Source organism: Tympanuchus pallidicinctus, unplaced genomic scaffold (genome assembly GCF_026119805.1).
Source record: "Tympanuchus pallidicinctus isolate F22 unplaced genomic scaffold, pur_lepc_1.0 scaffold22, whole genome shotgun sequence".
Taxonomy (NCBI): Eukaryota; Metazoa; Chordata; class Aves; order Galliformes; family Phasianidae; genus Tympanuchus; species Tympanuchus pallidicinctus.
In genome coordinates this window covers 14,666,192-14,685,405 of record NW_026294739.1, presented here as the reverse complement: position 1 = coordinate 14,685,405, position 19,214 = coordinate 14,666,192, and the positions used below count along the sequence as shown (strand labels likewise).

General features: G+C 53.7%; 2 protein-coding genes across 4 annotated transcripts in view; one reads left to right on the top strand and one right to left on the bottom strand.

Annotated features, from left to right (window-relative positions):
• DIS3L2 (DIS3 like 3'-5' exoribonuclease 2) overlaps positions 1–9,219 on the bottom strand; it is a 165,779-nt gene extending 156,560 nt beyond the window's left edge. The window contains exons 1-2 of one of the 3 annotated variants that reach the window (XM_052686880.1): positions 9,209–9,219; positions 6,722–7,432 (exon numbers count right to left, since the gene is read on the bottom strand). In XM_052686880.1, coding sequence (XP_052542840.1) covers positions 6,722–7,412 — 691 coding nt within the window. In that variant the 5' untranslated portion in view covers positions 7,413–7,432; positions 9,209–9,219. Of the gene's footprint in view, positions 1–6,721; positions 7,433–7,780; positions 8,940–9,208 lie in introns of those variants that run through there. The other 2 variants (XM_052686879.1, XM_052686882.1) reach the window with 2 other exon arrangements.
• A 6,070-nt stretch (positions 9,220–15,289) lies between these two features.
• Positions 15,290–18,065, top strand: NPPC (natriuretic peptide C). The gene is made up of 3 exons (XM_052686950.1): positions 15,290–15,494; positions 16,413–16,728; positions 17,609–18,065. The coding sequence occupies exons 1-2, from the start codon at positions 15,402–15,404 to the stop codon at positions 16,713–16,715; spliced, it is 396 nt and encodes a 131-aa protein (XP_052542910.1). The 5' UTR covers positions 15,290–15,401; the 3' UTR covers positions 16,716–16,728; positions 17,609–18,065.
• The last annotated feature ends 1,149 nt before the right edge of the window (positions 18,066–19,214 follow it).

The window sequence follows — 19,214 nt, the reverse complement described above, 5'->3', positions numbered from 1 at the left end:
TAACTGCCCCCATTATTCAACACTCCTCGCTGTCTCTGAGACATCCAAGATACAAAAATTTCAGCCATACCTGCGTGTTTTCCTCCTGATTATTGAAGGAACAGGGCAGAACATGACACTGTAAGAACCAGCCACACCTGTTGGTAACCATTCTCAATTTACAGCTGCATTTAATTAGTCCGGCTAAGCAGCTTTTAAGCCATTACACACGCACTGTGATTTTATTATCCTAACATGCTACCATCAATACCCACACAGCTATCATCAAACCCTTTCGCAAAGAAACTGATACCGAGGGAACTCAACAGGACTTTGCTCACATAAATTGATGACAAGCTGCATTATGGGTTTAAAACTAATTAAAAATTTACATCAATTCTTGGGCTAACTATTGTTTCTCTGGACAGGCATCGCACTGGCAAGCCCAGTAACCAGAGCTACACCATCAAGGTCTGATCCCAGAGAATGAAGACAGAAAAAGAAGACAAGACATAGTTCTAAGAAAAGCAGGTGAACTGTCGGCAGGCACAGACAGAGCTGTGAGATCACACACCAAAACCACAGCCACTGCAAGGCAGGATCTCATCTCCCCAGGAGAGGACGCATGAGATATTAACTCACATACTACAGCTGATGCTAGCCAAAAACAGAGTTGCACAAGCTTTGGGAATGCAGCATTTTTTCCTATCAAAAGCAATGCAGAAATTTATGTTTGTGATGACGTTGCTAAACCATTAAAGAAAGGAGCATTCTATTTTTCAAGTGTTTCTCTGATGGGGCAATACAGTAAATTCAGCTTTCCCTCCTCTCCCATATCTTATTACAACGATTAACATCACGCAGATGTCACATGGGGCTTGGCAAGATTTGCTACATGTAAAAGATTTCCACAGCAACCAGCATTCTCCATTTATTGAGCTGGTTCTGTAGCCTTTACTCGGTCGCTGGCTCATGTTTATCGGTGCCAGATAGGGAGATAGCAGCATTCTTAAACACTGAATTGCTCCACACAAGAGCTGGAAGACTCGCCACTAAAGGTAACGTTATCTTACTTTCGCCTTGCAAGAAGGGAAAAGCTATGGTTCTTCCTTCAGAGCTCATTCTGAGGAACAAACACAAACAACACTTACTGCAGCGCAGGATGGAAAGGCAAAACCCCTGGGATTTCACCTGGGATTTCTTGACCAGCTGTGCCCATCAAACATACAGGAAAAACATCCCAGGACATTTCCTTTACCCACACTGAACCTCTCAAGTGTCAGGGTTGCAGCCACAAACACGATTCCATCTGACAGCAACAACTGTTTTTAAAGCTGTGATGCTAAACAACAGCCTGCTTGCCAGAAACACTCCTTTGTGGAAGCTGCCCAAGCTAGTTAAGTATCATAGACTGGGCTAATAAATGTCTGACACGTGACAAATCAGAGAGCCATGAAATCTCATGCCATTACAGGCAAAGCATTTTGCTACCCAGGAGTTGGCTGCTTCTGCCCAGGGGCCATGCTGACCCTGGCAGATGGGCAAGAGAGCTCTACTACATCACAACCCTGCAAAGCTCTCAGCGAGAGGAGCCTCAGGGGGGCACCTGGCAAAGCTGGTGCTGGTGTTCTTCCCAAGGAGGTACAGATACAGCCCTGCCTATTTCATGGCAATCAGCCTTCAAAGGGGCACAAGCACCCTGCTCCACCCAAGCTCTCTGCATCAATAAAACCACCCCACTCTCATGCACTGGAGTTTCTGACACCTTTTGAAGCAGTCTGGTTGGGAGACGCGTTCCCAAAGATCACGCTGTACCCCACATTTGGAGGCCCTTCACCTTTGCAGATTTGTTCAGACTTCCCTGCAGACTCAGGAAGGCGCTAACAGGAACAATCATTCAGAAACGGGCTGAAGAACACACGTACAATGAGCAACAAAACCTCGCTGTCAACAGGCAGCTTCATCTAAACTCCTTACCAGCAAAGCGACACACCACAGATATTTCAGACAAAGCTCCATGGAGCAGCCATGTGAGAGACAGATGCTGCAGGAAGAGTCCATACTTCTGTCCTCAGGGAAAAGGGGGCTTTAAAGGCCTTTTATGATAGAGACATCAGTCAGTAGCCTGCCTGAAAACAGATTTTGATAACAAACACAGGATTGAAGTGGGAAAACCCTTACAGTCTTTGATCAAAAACCAGAAAACAACCCAGGAGACTTCATGAAAGACTTTCTGTTCAGGAAAACCAAATTTTAAACAACCAGCCTAATGGATAGGAGATTGAGGGGGAGAAAAAAACTGGAGGGAAATTGTATTAGATAAAAATCTATACACATAACTTAAAACGACATTTCAGAGTGATTTTCTGCTTTATCATAGTTTAAGAAGCTTCAGAACAGGAGGCTTTACAACAGTTATGCTTACAGAGGTCACACAGACACGAGGAAAAAGCCACAGAACGTGTCTGTATGCAGCTTTGTCTTCCAGAAGCCTGAGGATCCTTCACAACAAATGCCATGTGCTGTTCCCAATGTCACATGTTTCAGTCCAGGGACAACAGAGGGTTGTTCAAACCCAAGCTTTGGACACAGCAGATGGTGACAGCCTACATTAATGCTCTGCAATAACCCCAGGGAGCTTGGAGCAGAGAGGTGGAAAAGTCCCCCAAAGAACCAAGAACCAACCTGTGCGACCTGCTGTAGGGAACCTGCTTTGGCAGGGGGGTTGGACACGATGATCTCTTCCAACCCCTACAATTCTGTGATCCTGTGATTCTGTGATTAGTTGGGGGTACAGGCTGAAAAACTACAAAGCCACATAGAGCTCAGAGGTAGGACTCTGTGATGAAAGCCCCACAGGCAGAAAAGCAGATAAGGGGCATCCCAACACAGCAGAGACCTCTCTTAACCAAGGAAGAAATAAATCAGCCACATAGGATTCTGAATTTCTCTGAACAGAGAAGAAAACATCTTCATCCCAGTTATTCCAGGATTTTACAAAGCCTCTAGTGATACTTTGGTTTCAGGAAGCTCTAAGGAATTACAGGACACACACACACACACTTGTATATAAAACATATATATATAAGATGCCAGCAGGAGCTGTGCAGTAGATGCTGATCCTGAGGACATCAACCAGCACAGTGCCAGATGCTGTACCTCTAAGCCTGGATCCCAAATCCACAGCTGAGCACCAGCTAAGGAGGGAGGAAAGGTCCAAAGAAAGAAACAGCAAACCCAGTGCACAAGGAACCAGTCTGAGTGACAGAACATTTCAGCCTGCTGTGACAAGGGATCTTTATTGCACAGTAGCAGGTTCCATTTGCTAATAAAGCTCACACCAAGACAGTGCTATTTTCAAGGTTTAAACATGTTGCTCGATTTCACACAAATCCAGAGCTCCTGAGGAAGCCTTCCCACCTATCATTCATTACTTTTTCCAGTTACCATGTCAGTACAGCTGGACAGGGCATTGACAGACCAGTACTTTATAACAACAGGTGCCAAAGAGGAGACTGTCACCATCAGCTTCTCAATTAGTTGCTACAGATCTACTTGTACCCCCCAAGAGTGGGGACCATAGAGTACAGAATGACAAAGGCAACGATGTTGTACATGCAATTTAGAATCTACTCCTCCGGCAAGGCAGTCGTCCAGATGCAGACTCTGGGTCTCAGCTTCTTGTCCTACCGCAGCAGGTTAGCAGAGAAAGGGAAGAGGAGAAGCAAACAAGACGTGCTCGTTTGGAAGAGCCAGTGAATTATTTCAGTGCATTCCTACCTCAGCAGCTTTGCTCCATGTAAGATGAGGCTCTCTTGGAACTAGCAGAACCAGGGCTCTTCACTGCTTCCCACAGACAGCACAGTACTGCTGGCAGCGAGCTGCAGGGCTCAGCAACGCTCATCTGCCACACAAACCCCTCCGCTTTCCCCCTTATCCCCACAGGGCTGCCGCAACTGCAACACCACTAAAAGGACATGAACAGGGACCAGCTCCTTGCTGCACAGAGCCCCAAAGGGGATTTTCAGCCCTCCATGTTGGCACTTTCAGTTTTAGGGTCACAGCTGAACCTGAGCTGAAGAGCTGTTAACAAGAGGACAATGAAACAAAGCAATACAAAGAGAGACGCTGGGCTCTGAGATTAGCTCAAAGAGCCTTTCAGAAAGCTGCTACAGCCCAAGCAGAGTCAATTTGTGAGGAAATCTCACTACTGAAGAGATGATATGCCTCACTGCTATGACAGAAGCAATTCTTGCCACCACAGCCTCACAAGCCTTGATTTAAACTGATCAAACCAGACACCTGCCTGCACAACGTAATATGACTTATATCAGCATCAAGAGAAAGAGGCAAGCTTTGAAGTGGGAAAATATTAATCTGGTACTGTGATGTCTGAGATCTTATATCTAAGTGCTCGCATATCGCAAAGCCTTCATTTCACTTAGACAGGAGTGCTAAAATGTACTCAAAGCAAACAGAAGACATTTAGCTGAATCAAATTACATCTATTTTTTCCTATTTCTTTCCTCCCCAGGAAGCTGTTTTTACATCCCTGCAAGCGTTCTGGAGCGTAACCAGGCTCAGCTATGCACGGGGAAGAAAAGGAAGGGTGTCACTTAAGTAAATAGTTTTCCAATAATCTTCCCCACAGGGTGAGTTTTCCACCTGGGAGGTCAAACACAAGGGCCAACATTTTCTACTCTCGGGCTCTGTACTAAGTTTCTAAATAAATGACTAGTTTTCAAAGGGTCTGTAAACCTCCCTCCCAAAAAAGCAGGAAGGAACTGCAGGTGCTTGTTTTTAAAGCCAGGCTATTCCCGTTAGACTGAAATCCATGCAGGCACCTATCGTTTTCACAGCTACAACCATAGGTTCTCCACACTTCCCATCGAACATGCTTTTTACAAATGCATTTCCTTGAAACCTGGTATCCCTACACTCACGGTGAGCAGCCTTCCTAATCCACTTACACCTTTCTCACACTTCCTCTTCGGGCAGGTGCTGTTGCTTTCCTAACACCAGAAAGATTTCCACGAGGGTTGGGAAGGTGACAGCATCGCGCTTCTCCCACGGCAGAAAGACACAAATCCCAAACCAGCTTCAAAGAATCAGGAAACAATGCCCAAACCAACCACCGAAGTTCACCCCACGAACAAAACAAATCCACGACGCTCCACAGCGAACACATTCATGGATTCAGGCCAAATTTTAGAGTGTCAAATGTTGGTTTAGAAGCTTGCCTGGATCCTTCAGGGTGCTGCAGACAGTACACGTACAAAACACTGCTGTTGGTGAGATTTACAACCTGCATTCCTGCAGAACTTCTCACTGCCTCAGCATCTGGCAGTGAGTTGGAAGAGAAGAAAGCCCAGGCCTGCAGCAGCCCTGATGCAGATCAGCTTGGATGGCTCCTTGTGGGCACCTCACACCTCCTGCTGTACCCACACAATTAGCTTGTGCGGTGTTGGATTCGGCTTCTGTAAAGCACAGCACCTAACACAACAAGCTAACTAGTCTCAATTAACATCAGCATGGAATCTGTTGGCTGCTCTTCCCTAATCTCCAAAAGCTATTAGACCCCTAAAGGCAAAAGGCAATGAAGTTTATCATAACAGCCTAGCATGATAAATACAGAAGTGTTACAATGAAGCATGCAAAAAAAAAAAAAAAAAAAAAACCACTCCCCAAAATCAGGGTTATCTACAAATACAAATCTAACATAACCTACTTGTGTTAATCTCTCATTATGATTTGCCTTGCAAGGACACATCAGAGTTTACCATCTTTAGCACATAATCTACTGCCACACTCTTGAGAATCTAGCAAGCTCTGTAAAAAGCACACTGTCACCCTTGAGTGATGGGGCATAGTTTTGCAAGTGACTGAGTTAAGCATACACTTGATTTCCAGTCCAAAAGTTGTGACAGGCCTCAGGCCCCTTGTACCCAGCTGAGAAATCCATTTCTTTTAGACTTATTACAGAGAATTTAATGCAGTGACATTTATGAGTTCCTCCATAGTAGCTCATAAGATCAGGGAATCCAAGTATTTTGCCATAAATACCATTCAGAGGAAGTTTTAACCCATTACATAGGAAGATGAAATTTGAACTGCCTGGCTTTGGTTGCTTGTTAACGCTATGGAGTGCTTTAATAACTTTTTTCAAATCTCTGTAAGTTAGTTGGCTTTTTGCCCTGACCATCACATTTAAGAGACATTCAATGTACTACTGCAAGATCTGTTTGCTTTGTTACTAACAGCAAGATTTACTACAGCCAATACTCTATCAGGGATTAGATATTATGCAGGCATCTTAGGCTGAGTATCGGACAGACTCGGACACTCTGCAGAAGCCAACCAGCACTCTAAAGAGGAGATGCAGAGGAGCTGTGCCTCTGCCTTGAGCCAGCTCACATCCAGCAGTCTTATTAATTTGGACTGCACATCACAGAAACTGGGCTCTCCTAGCCCTGAGCTGATGCTGGAAGCATCACAGCCACATAGAACCGACGCCAGGGGGATGAGGTCCTGCCAACACCAAGCTGGCTCCACACAAAGCCATTTGCACATGGACTATGGCTTACTTGTAAATCAGAACGAAGCCACCCACAGGTAAGTAGGGGCTGACTCACTTGGACAGAGTAGAAGCGACTCCTGTTAACTCACTCATGGCTAAAACATCACATTCAATTCCAGGGTAATTGCAGCAAAGGCACAAAGCAGTTCTTTACTTTGAACTCACCTTGGACTTGACCTGCAGACAAGAGACTGGCTCTCCTGGCATTTGCTGCCAGCACATCCCCACTAAAGTGCTCAGTCAACAAGTGTCCAGCCGCCATGTCAGTGTTGGCAGGACACCTGCCTCGTTTCTTATGTCTCCTCCTCCACACATCCTCCTCATCCTTTTCATCAGAACCAGAAGACTTCTGCAGAGCCGCGCTGTGTCTCAGGCCGGTCGATACTCGCCTACCCACGGCATCACTCAGATTTAACGAGTCAGCCGCAGCCCCGTGCCGATGCACATAGCAGTCTTCCTCCACCTCCAAGTCTCCTTCTGAGTTAACGCTGGCATTTTTCCTATGAAGACATCTGTTAAAAAGGGTTTGGGGTTTATCGTTCTCAAACCCTCCAGGCTGTTCCAGGTGAGATGCTCTGACTGGGGAATAGCTGCGCACATTCAACCCATTCCTGGCCAGGTTTTCCTTCACCAGCCCTCTCCGCAGGGGCAGCTCCAGGTCCGAGCTGTGCTCGTTGGACGTGCTTTCTTCCAACTGCATCTTCTGTGCAACTCGGTTCATGTAAGACCGGAACCGACCGCTGTGGTGCTTTTGCACAAGCCGAGCGTAAGCGTTCTTCTGGGGAACGGCGGGCTTGCTTAATCCTTCCTTGGCACCTTGGGCAGGAGCACTTCTTGCATGCCCCAGTGGATCCATAGTGTGGTAACAGGGCCAGACTTCAAAGAGTTATAAATAGACACGGGGAAAAAAGAGGGTCATTTTCTTCAAACAAAACATCAAATAATTACCTACGCTAAAGACACAAACGTACTGAATGAGAGCATATCGACCTTTTCACAAATACCAGTTTGATTGACTGCTCCACTGGGGGAAAGGGTTTCACTGTGTCGTTAACACCTGCCCCATACCAAACCACTGGTGGTGACCAAGGAGCGACCACAATGCACGTGCCACAGGAAGTGAGGACTTCTGTCCCAGTGCTCACACCTCCATTACAAGACTGAGTCCTTTAATCCTCCCTTCCCTGCCTTTCGACAACCAGGTAGATTAAGGGAGTAGCTCACAAGACTACCAGATGTGTCAGTCCAGAGGTCATCAACAGGAAGATCTTGTGTTCAACTTCAAGCCTTCAGAAATAACTGAGTCCTTACAGGTTCGAGTAAAGAACACATATTGCGCGTTACCTCACCTTCGCAGTGACAGCGTGCAGAATTATATAGAACAACTGCTCTGAATACCAACACTGACCATTTCAGCCTGTCTTTCTAGCCACGAACTTGCCCCCACTGTGACTGACATGAAACACACTCCCTTGCACACCTCAGTATCTTGCAAGAGCTCTTAATTCTCAGTAAAGAGAGGCATTAGCTGCGATCCCATCCAGCGCCAGTCTCTACACAGCTATGACCTCTCCACCTTTGCAAGCACAAACATGGGACTTCAGTACATCAGCCTGTAATCCTACTTCAGCTGCTGCAGTGTAAGTTGTTGGAGCAAAACAACCTATTAAACTGCTAAACTGCTAAGGTATATCATTGACTTGGACAGGACATATAGATGACTTCTTTCTGCTGTATCTACCACCAAAGAGGAACTGAAAACCACAATGCGGCTGTTCACCAGGGCAACCACGGTATCCTGCAGGGTTCCATTAAAAAGGTCTCTTATTTTTTTCCCCCAAGGCATCAGAACAGCTCAATTTCACCCCAGACGTTACGGTGAGACTTCAAGGCCTCAGTCCCACCTTTCCTCCACCAAAATCAGCCTTTAAGCTCAAACAAGGACACTGCCCATTCAACCTTCCTTTCTCACACCTCCGAGCTCAGCGCTGCTGGCAGGGCAGAGATCAGCACTGCCTCTTCCCCACTCTGACCCTCCCAGGGAAGCAGCGCACCGCGATGGGCTTTGCTGAAGTAATTAAGGACGGATGCGAACAGACTGCACAATGCAAAGCAAAAATTAAAAATCCCTGAATAAATAGGAAAAATTCTTTGTGTGGTTTGCAATCCTCGTTCCTAAGATTTTCCATCGGTGCCGGCCAATAGCCGAGCTCCTCTAACACGCTGACCGGCTGTTACAAAACCCTCGCGCGGGGAGGTCTGTAGCGAGTTCTCTTTTAACGTCACCTCACCAGCTGCCGGTTCAATAGGGGCAGATAACACTCACAAAGCCGCCGCCGGCGGCTCTCCGACCGGCAGTTCCGGCAGATGGGAGTTTGCCATCTTTATCTATAAAGAACAAACACCTGCAGCCGCTGACATTAACGCGCCACGGACGGCCGGCCCCGCGCGGCAGCATCAGGCGCAGCAAACAGCGCCGGTTCCCCGCTGGGCGGCACGGCCGGGCCCCTACACCGCGACGCGCGGCCCTAGCCACCGCCACCCGCGGCGACGGCGCTGCCCGCGGGGCCCGAGCGCCGCCAGGCCGCGGACCGGCCCCGCTCTGCTCCCGGAGGCGCCGCTCCGCACCAGGCCCGCACCGGCCCCACTCACCGGCCGCGCCGCGCCGCGCCGCTCCGCGCCGTTTAAATGTCCGTACGCCCGCCGTCTGCTTCCGGGTCGGAGCGGCTACGGGTCGCGTCAGGGTCCGCAAGGCCTCGCCGCGCGGAGCGTTCGACGGAGCACGACGGAGCTGCCGAAGGGGACGCTCCTATGGCATACGTGCAGACGCAGAGCGCGCCGGCTCCAGCCTCCCTCGGTTGGCCGAGGAAGCTGCCCAGAAGCGGAGGGCTTTTGCTGTGCGGGCCGAGATCAGCAGGCAGAGATGCCTTCTGCAGGGCTGTCACATCTCTCCGTGAGCTGGGATGTCACCATCAAGGCAGCGGGCGCCGCGCAGCAGGGAGGCGAGCACCCCTCTGTGTTAGCACAGCTGATGGTCCTCCAGCCCCAGAGACAGAGGGAGGACGCTGTTCCCAGCCAGAGGTGGCACCGGGGGACGTGCCGTCACATGGGGTGCTCCTCTCTGTGTTTTCCTTCTCCCTCGCAGCTGCTGCCAGAGCAAAGCAACTGCCATGCATTCTGCTAGCAGCACAGCAGCGGTGCATCGCAGCAGTGCAGGGCTGCCCCACGCCATCCCTTCAGATGGGGCTGAGGGTCATGGGAGCCCACAGCCTCCCTTGCTGTTCAGCCATGTGATGCAGGCAGCTCCCTTCTGTGCCGCTGAATCACGCTGTGGCTCCACTCCTCGTCACCCCTGTGGGGACAGAGCCAGGCTGGCAGTTTGGCCCAGCTCCCTGGCGCAACAGGTGGCACCACTGGCTGCCACAGCTTCACACACCCTGCTCCTTCGATAGGAGATGATGGACCATGGCAGGAAGAAGCAGGGGCATCTGTGAGCCACAACCTCACACGGGATGTTCCCAAGTGTTCCCTTGGCAGAGAAAGGCCTCGCTCCTCTCTCTCTGCTGCCCTTACAGCTGTCAGTCAGAGACAAAAGCTCACCTCCGCGGTGCCTCCCGGCCTTTCTCAAAGGGCAGATTTTTCCCCTGCGCTCTCATTCCCTGGGGTCCTGTAGCAGCAGGCCCAGCCCGGTGTCCCGGCTTGCTTTCCCACAGCACACCATTATCTCACCATCTTCCCCCGGGCACTCACTGGTGGCTGTACCAACGTGTTGCAGCACCTCAGCCAAGGAGCAAACTGTGTGGCTCATCACCTTACAAAGGCTTTGGCTCCTCTGCTGCTAGAGCAAAGGCCCACCCTGTGCTCATTTACATCAGTGTTACTCAGGAGTGACTGGCCATGGGGACAGGGCCGCCCTGGGGTGATGCATGGAGGAAACCCTGGGTGAGAGTCAAGGAGTCCTGCTTCCCAAATCCCACCTGGGCAAAGCGGGGCTGTGGGTTTGTGATCTCTGAGCTCTTTTGGAAATATCTCAATAGCAGCAGCACCTGAAGAGTTTGGCCAGAGCCTCATCATTGCTTGGACTAGGTGATCTTAGAGGTCTTTTCCAGCCATAACGATTCTCTGATTCTATGATCATTTGCCATTGCTACAGCGTGGGCACTATGCCTGAGGGCACAAGCTGGAAGGCTCAGGGAGAGGTAGACAGATGTGTAGCCAGAAATGAGCTAAAAGCCATCTCTCTCCTCAATAGATACTCATCTGCTCACTGTGTCACAACCATCATGGTCTTGCCCCACCTGTCTTTCGGCTTCTCCAGTCTTCTCCCAGCCCTCTGCTTGGGAAATGCATCACCAAAGATCAAGACCGGTGGGTTTCCATCTCCTTCAGACAAAGCAGCGCCTGCAGGAATGTCTCCAGCTCCCCCCAGGCCGGGGAGGGGTCTGCTGTGGCTGTTTGTCCAGGGATACGCAGACCCCAGAAGGCAAGAGCTGAGAAAGAGTTGAAGGGGACATCAGAAAGCCAGAGCCGTGTGTTGGGTGAAGCAGCAGGGTTGGGGTCTTCAAGCTTTGCCTCTTGGATGCCTTCCAATTCCATCCTCAGCACCCACCTCGCTTGCTGATGGCTGAACCCATTCCAGAAGCAAGATGAACCCTGCTAGTGATGCTCAGAGAAATAATGAGTGATAAATCCCAGGGTTCCGGTGTGCTGGGGTGTGGGCAGGACACGGCCCCATTCCCATCAGGCAGCAGCAGGGCACAGCGGCCGGGCACGTCCCAGCGAAGGCGAGCAGGGAACGGCAGCTCTACTGCCGGCTGGCAGACAGAGTGGTGAATGAGAGTGTAACTTATCAGTATTACCTCATGTGAAAGCCCTGAGCTTTTGTATCTCAAGCGAGCCCTGGCCATTATGTCCGTGCGAGCTTGCATTGTTGTTCTGCCTGGCTGCAGGAGGCCGGGGCTGTGAAGCCCCGCACGTCCACAGCTCTGGACTGGCTCCTGCCTTCAGCCCCCCCATGGGAGACGTCCAGGCACCGTGCCAAAATAAGGACAGAAAGCCCAAATTTGGCTCCAGTGAGACCACGGCCCCATGAGGAGCCGCTCCCAGGGTTTTGACCTCTGCAACCCTGAGAGCAGCAGGGACGTGGCTCCACGCACCCCTCACGTCCACCTCAGCCCACGGTGCACCCATGGTTTTACCCCATGGGCCGATGCCAAATGGGATTTCCCAGCAGTTCCTTGGAAATCGTCGCAGAGCAGCTGGAGCTTCAGGGCTTCATCTGAGCCAGGAAGTGTCCAATCCACAACTAGTCAGGACATGGCATTGGGGGTATTGGGTGGTACCTAGGGGACATTGGGAGCGGGCTGGGTGTCTGTCCCCACTGTGGTCTACAGATGGTCTCTGCATGAAGCTCAGTTCCCTGTGGCCTCGTTCCTACTCTCTGGGACCAGTGTGGTGGTGACAATCCAGTATCAATCATTCCAAGCCACCATTCATTGGCCAAGAGCTCTTCTCAAAGCGATGCTTGGCACCAAAATCACCAGAATGGGGCTGATTTGGAGGCCTTATTGCTGGTGAAATATTCCCAGACCCTTCCCCATTTTTTTTCAGAGCAGCGTCTGGGAAAGGGAAGACAAAGAATAACGTGGCATGTAGGTTGGAAAATCCCAACAACCTGCTCCTACGTTCACTGCCGGCAGCTGGAGGCGATGCAATTCACATCCTCCACAGCTGACACATTAGGAGACTCATGGCGTATGCTCTCAGCACATCCTAATTGCCTAACTTGTAATTTTTTTTTATATATTAAACAGAAGTCTGAGAAGTTCCCACTCCAGCCCTGGAGCACAGCCATCCCCTTGGGAAAGAAACGCCCAGGAAGTCTGGAGGATGCTGGAGCATCCCAGGTACCTTGACATGGCAAATCCTACATGGTGTCGGGCTCTGCCTCCAACACCAGCAGAGAACCAGTATTCTGTGCCTGGGATTTTCCTTTGTCCCCACACGGTTGCTGCCCAGGGTGCTGGGGAGGAGACTGGAATGTTCCTTCAGATCCAGCAAAGGCAGTCAGTGTGTCCCCATCCCATTCATCAGAACCGATCCTCATCCCAATCCCACATGGGGACGAGAGGCTGTTGGACACGTGTGTGTCCTGGATCGAAGCCCTCTCTTAGACCCAAAGGAGACAGGGGAAATGTAAAACCACTTAGCGTTTCCTGTAATACCTCATTCAGCACAACCATCCAAAATAAACACCGGGGATGTTCAAACAGGACGAGGGCTGCCATCAGCACTTCAGGCGTGGAGAACCCGGGCCACAGTGGGCGAGGAGGTGCCCACTGCCCACAGGAGGAGTCCTGCGATGGGAATTCTCTCAGCACCCGGCCCCCTTGGGGTGGTGTTTCCCCCAAAAGTGGCTGTGCAGCCTCCCCTGGGGCGTCGCGTGGAGCCAGACGGGTCGGCTGCACCTTGTGTCACCAGGGCTGTCTGTTCTGCTCTAGGGCCAGAGCCGAAATCTTGTAAAACAAGGTGAATTGATGAAACTTGCTGTTGTGTCACCTCAAAGCCCCCATAGAGGTCTCTTGGCAGACGCCAGCCTGCGGCTCGCTCCCAGGCAATGGGACTGCCAGAGGGCAATCGCCTGCGCTGTTGTGGACACAGATTTCTCATGCAAGGAGCACAGCATCGTCCTCATGCTGCAGCAGTACTTCCCTCCACTAGGAGCTGCTCCTTGACCCATGGCAGCCACAGAAACCCAAATCGGGGCAGCGAGCCCCAGATCAGCACTGAGATGCAGGATGTTCCTGAAACCTGGCTCCCTAGTTCTGCTGAGATCCACAGGGTCTCACAGGACACAGGACCCCCAGGAATCACCAGCACCATCAGGCAGCACCTCTGCAGGAACAGCCGTGCTGTCACCACGCATGGTGACACGGTGACACATCCACCTGCACAGTGCCATCCCCTACACTTTGTGGGAGAGATCATCCACCCATGTCCCGAGTTCTGCCAGATCTCAGCCACGGGGTGGTACAGCACATACCTCCAAGGGTTAAAGGCTTCCAAGCCCCTGTCCCACAAAGCAAAAAGGTTCCGTTGCTTTTAACCCCTTCTCCATCCCTTCTCCCCCCTACCCTCCCACCCGAGAGCTTTTCAGTGCTGTGAAGCAGCACGGGTGGATGCGGTCTGGTTTTGGTTAAGGGCAGGGTGATTTGAATAACAGCACTAATTGGATTTTAAAAGCACAGCCCCCAAAACTGAGGCTGCAAGCGTTGGGACAAAGCAAACATGCTCACGGAAACCCAGCAGAGCACGGCGGTGAGATCCAGCTGTGCTGTGCCATGTGCAGGATGCTCTGGCGCAGGGCTGCATGGGGCTGAGTTCTGAGCCCCAAAAAGCACAGAAGGGACCTCTGTGCCCCACGCCTGTGCGTGTGGTCACCTGGTATGCGGGGCCGGCTGCCTCCATCGCCTTTATCTGCCTGCATGCAGACGAGTGCCCGAGTGTAACTTTGCTCTCCAAAAAGCCCAAGTTGTCTCCACCTGGCAGGCACAATGGAAAAACCACCGAGACCTTCTCTTTCCAGCTCCTGGCCGCATGGAGCTGAAGGGATGGTTCCCTGCGAGGCAGCTCGTGCCCAGCAGTGCGGCTGCAGGGGGGGGAAACCACAGCCCCCCAAAGAGCCCTGATTCTGCTGGAGGCAGAGCAGAGCACCAGGGAGCCCCAGAGAATGGAGAAAGCACCAATCTGGGGAGAGCCTGGATCTCTTCCCTGGTCCCACAGATAGGATTTGGGGGCACTGTATCACTAAGAGCATCCCTGTGCTTTGGGGTGCGAGGGACAGGGTCGGTGCTGTTCTGTACCATGCATGGCAGCAGTAGTGGCACCACAAATCCTAAATCCTGCCCTCAGCTGCGTGCCCTGAGCTGCCACCAGCATCCAGGGATCCATCACAGTCCCAGCAGCAGGTGGGAGCACTCACAGCCACGCTGCACCAGGACAGTCCCTGCAGGGGCCGGGTGACACTGACATGCTCTGCAGAAGAAGCCACCAGCAGCTGTGATGTGCCCCAGGGTGAGGGCAGCATTCTGACCCCCAGTGGGAGGGCAGGGACAGGAAGCAGGACCAGGTCCCCGCTCTGAGCCACAGCATCCACCTGTGTGCCACCAGCAGCGCCACTGTCACCTGTCCCCACGTGTCCCCGTGTCACTGCTGTGCAGGGCAGTGTCCCCCTCTCCTGGCAAACAGGGGTCTGGGAGTTTCATTCTGATTTTTAAGCCTGGATGGAGGGGGTAAAAAAAAAATAATTTAAAAAAAAAAAAAAAAGTGCTTTTTGCATTCATTTCTGCTTTTGGGACTCAATCCCCCTCCAGGATGCCCCCCGTAGAGTGCAGCAGCCATCCAGCGCCCCTCCTGGGGTCAGCAGGGATGGGAAGGCAGCAGAGGGGCTATGGGGTGGGGGGATGTAAGACGACAACCACCCTGGGGGGGGGTTGGGAGAGCTCAGCCAAATGCCCCTCACTTTGCTCTTCTACTCTGCAACTCCGTGAGCCCATTGCCTTGGGCTGATGTGTCATTTGTTCCTGCCAGGGGAGAGGGGACCCCCCCCTTTAAATTCCTGCTATTGTGTAGTGGGAGGCCGGGCTGGACCTGGTTGTTTAGATGACATCACCGAGCAGGTTGGGTTATAAAATGAATGAAGCAGAAAGCCCAAGTTCAGTGGCTCGGCACTGCGCGGGCGGCAGGAGGGACCTCGCGGCTCCGCGCTGAACTTTGACTCCCTCCGTCCCGGCCTCTTCCCGGGGCTCCCCGCTGCCCCCCGGCCCCATTCCCGCTGCACCGCAGGATGCAGATCTCACCCGTGCTGGCCGGAGGACTGCTGCTCGCTCTGCTCTCCGTCGGGCTGGAGGCGAAGCCGGCGTCCCAGCTCCCGCAGAAGGTAAGGCTGCCTCTGCCCCGCTGCTGCGTCCCGAAAGAGTCCTTAGGGCGAGGGGGAGGCACCGCTCGGCCCTCCTTCCCATGGGGTTTTTTGGGTGGCAGGAGACCACCGACCCACGTGTCGAGGAGAACTGTGGTTGGAGGGGATGCTGCGTGCCCTCACCCTGCGGGACCGCAGCCAGCGGGGACACGGCTGTCTCCACGTCACCCTACGGTGCCGGAATCAGACCCGGGTGTAGGTGTGAGGTCGGAGCCCGGGGGTGGGCACCCATGGTGTCCCTCGGGATGGAGAAGGGATGTCCTGGAGGCCACCGACACCTGTGCCAGAGATGTGGCACACGGAGCCGGAGTGGGACATCGGGGGGATGGGTGAGGAGTGTCAGCATGGGGAGCTGGGGGTGTGATGGAGAGAGAGGGGGTGAGCAGCAGCCCCGAACATGACAGTGGGGGCAGTGAGGAGGAGGCAGAAATGGGAGTGCCCAGAGCGTGTTAACTAGTTGTGAGCAGCAGACCTGGGAAAGTGGGGGTCGCAGTTGTTCCCCACTTTGCAGAGTGGGGGGACAGCGGCATCAGCACAGAGTGGCAGTGACTCTGCAGCTGGGGAGCGAGACCATCCCAAATCTGAAGGGGCTGAGGGCTGGTGGGAAGCGGGGGGGTGGGCACGGCGACCCGTGTTTGGGGGCGCAGTCACCTCAATTTAGGGGTGCAGTGACCCCAGTTTGGGGGTGTTCCGATCCCAGTTTGGGGGTTCCCCGACCGCAGGCTGGGGGGAGCTCCGCCCCAGCCCCATTCCGGGGCGCAGTGACCCAGCGGGGGCCGCGCGGGGATGGGGAGGCTGGGGATGCTCCGCCGCGGAGTGGGGACGCACGGAGCCCTGGACTCGCGGACCGGCCCGCAATGACCACTCGTCTCTCCGCAGGCGTCCCGTGGAGCAGCGGCAGCGGCGGCGGCGGCGGCGGGTCCGCCCGAGGCGGCGGGCGCGGAGCGGGACAAGGAGAAGGAGAAGGAGCGGAACCGCGGAGGAGGCGGCGGAGGCGGCGGCACGGGGCCGCGGGAGGCGCGGGAGGCACGGGCAGAAACGCGGCCCCGGGCGGGTTGGGCGCGGCTGCTGCAGGAGCCGTCGGGCCGCCGCAATAAGGGGCTGCACAAGAAGGGGCTCGGGAAGGGCTGCTTCGGCCTCAAGCTGGACCGCATCGGCGCCATGAGCGGCCTCGGCTGCTGAGGGACCTCTGGCGGTGAGTGCGAGGCGCGGCCCGAGGGCGGTGCTGGGCGCGGGGCGGTGCTGGGCGCGGGGCTGCGCCGGGGGAGCGCCGGGAGGGCAGCGCCCGTCCGCGTGCCCGTGAAGGGGGCGGGCGAGGGGCGCGTCCACCGCGCTGCCGGTGATTGCCGTGGGGTTCCGCTCGTCGAGGCCGGCCGTGCGCTGAGCCGCGGAGAGATCCTCTGAGCCCACCGGCCTGGGGAGAGACGGACGGGGCGGCGACGGGCACCGGGAACGAGGGCGGCTCCTCCGCGCCGTAGGGGTCCGAGGATGCCGCCGTTCTGCCCCGGTCTGGTCTCTGCCCCCGCCCGTATCGCGGCCCGGACCCGGGCGCAGGGCTGTGCGTCCCGTAGGTACCGGCGCCCGGCCCTCGGCGTCGCCGGGGCATCGCCCTCTCGTTCAGTTCTGATGAGAACTTTCCCAACTCGCCCGGCTCGGCTCGGGGCGGTTTCTCAGCCCGCGTCCTTACCGGGTGCGAGGAACAGAAACTTTCGGCCTGGGTTGGGTGGAGGATTCCCCGAATCCCAACTCCGTTCGGATTCTGCTCCCGAATCTCCCCGTGCCCCTTAAGCTTTAGCGCGGCGGGCAGCGGCGGGCAGGACGAGAAGGCTGCAAACCCCCGGCGGCCCCCCTCGTCCTTGCTGGACCCGGGACAAGCGGTCAGCCTCCCTCAGGCCATCCACCAGCACCCAACCCCGGCGAGCGCAGGGCGAGAGATTTCCCCTTGCCGTAGCACCGGCACAGCGCCCGAGCTCCGTACCCGCACCCCAACCCAGAACATCCCGCTGGGGACGCATCTCGGGCGGCAGCGGGGCGCTGCAGGGCGGGCGCTCACGGCTCTCCTTCGTTCCACGCAGAGCGCCGGAGCGGCTCCGTTGTTCCCCCAGGGCCGGGCATGGCCGCCCCCCAGGCACCGCCCGGAAGAGCAGAGACCTCCCCGGATCGGACAAAAGATGTGGCTGTGTTTTTCTTTTCGGTACGAGGAGTCATGGCACCAGCTGTTTTGGTTCTGTTATTTTTTTAAAAAGCGCTCTCTATCTTATATATATTATATATACAAACACTCACCGAGACAAGGGACAGTGCTTTTCTGAGAGACTGATGAAGCCGGCTGTATAACGTTGCTGTTTGTAAATTCATGTCATGCATAAATGTATTTATGTTGTAAAGCTATTTATATATTGTTTATAAAGAGATATTTATAAAAAAAAAATTATTTATGTAACTAAATGAGAAGTCAAGCATTGTAACATTTTTTGTCCTAAGTAGTTCACAAAAAGGTTAAAAGAAAGAAAAAAAAAATCATTCGGTGCAGCATTTGGTAACATGTCTTTATTTATCAAACCCACGTACAATTGAAACGTCAGATTGATTGATTTTAACGGAGCGGAGAGAAGAAATGGTTTGGATGCTTTAGAAAAGGCAGGAGCCAGAGAAAGGCCGTGATGGGGGAAGCTTTGATCCTGCCTGCACGGTGAACTCATGCTGCCATGCTCAGACCGAGCGGATTCTGCATGGTGCAACCATCTGAGCTCACTGCCAAAGGCCGTGGCAGCAGTGCCCGGCCCAGATGGGACAGCAGCAGTGTGACAGCAGCAGTGTGACAGCAGCAGTGTGACAGCAGCAGTGTGACAGCACGGCGCTGGGCTGCAGTCCCTGTTCCACGCCGTGCAGCTCTGGGTGCTGTACGGAGCTGCTGTCCCAGCTCTGGATGCGCCGCGCTGCAGAGCTGTGTGCTGGAGCTGCTCGCACTGCAGGACCCGGCCGTTTGCTCAGCTGTTGAGAATCCCTCTTGCTGCTAAGATGTAGAGTCCTCTTGTGCAGCAGCAATGTATTTAACCATACACCAAAATACAGTGAAGCTGCCTGGTAAGGATTCCTGGATACAGGTTCTTGCTATGTAAAGCGCACGAAATCAATTGTTAAAACATCTCTGTGCTCTGAAGGGCACAGCCAGCGAGGGGGTGAGCAGCACAGCAAGGAGGCAAACTCCCACATGAAGGCTTTTTGGTCCCATTCTTCAGAGGCCCAAGGAAAGAGCAGCAGGTGCCCAGCCCAGCTGCAATGGGAGGCACCCACTATGCCCTCCCCACTGCAGCGGGTGCTGCGAGCTGCTGTGCTCTGGCATGTAGGGCAAAGAGTCACAGAGACCTAAAGGCAAAGAGATCCTTCCCCTCAGCAACCACCAGGAAATCATAGAAACATCCAGTCATGCTCTCCCCAGCTATTAGGCAACGTGAGCTTACAGCAGGATTCATCCGCCCCCCCCCCCCCAACAGCTCAACCATCAGTTATAAGTGTGCATGCAGCATTTCCAGCCTCATACAAAGCTCTCTGCTCAGAGGCTGGTATCCAGCTCACAGTGCACACAGCAGCAGCTCATGGACACGTAAGGCATTGCCTACAGGGAACAAAACGTGCATCCTGGGAGGGATGGAGGCAGCTCCATGCCCAGCCTCACCT

Excerpts from the sequence above, each read along its gene's own strand:
- NPPC (XM_052686950.1), top strand. The coding sequence starts at position 15,402 with ATGCAGATCTCACCCGTGCTGGCCGGAGGACTGCTGCTCGCTCTGCTC. Across the intron at positions 15,495-16,412 it reads CGTCCCAGCTCCCGCAGAAG|GCGTCCCGTGGAGCAGCGGC; the intron begins GTAAGGCTGCCT and ends GTCTCTCCGCAG.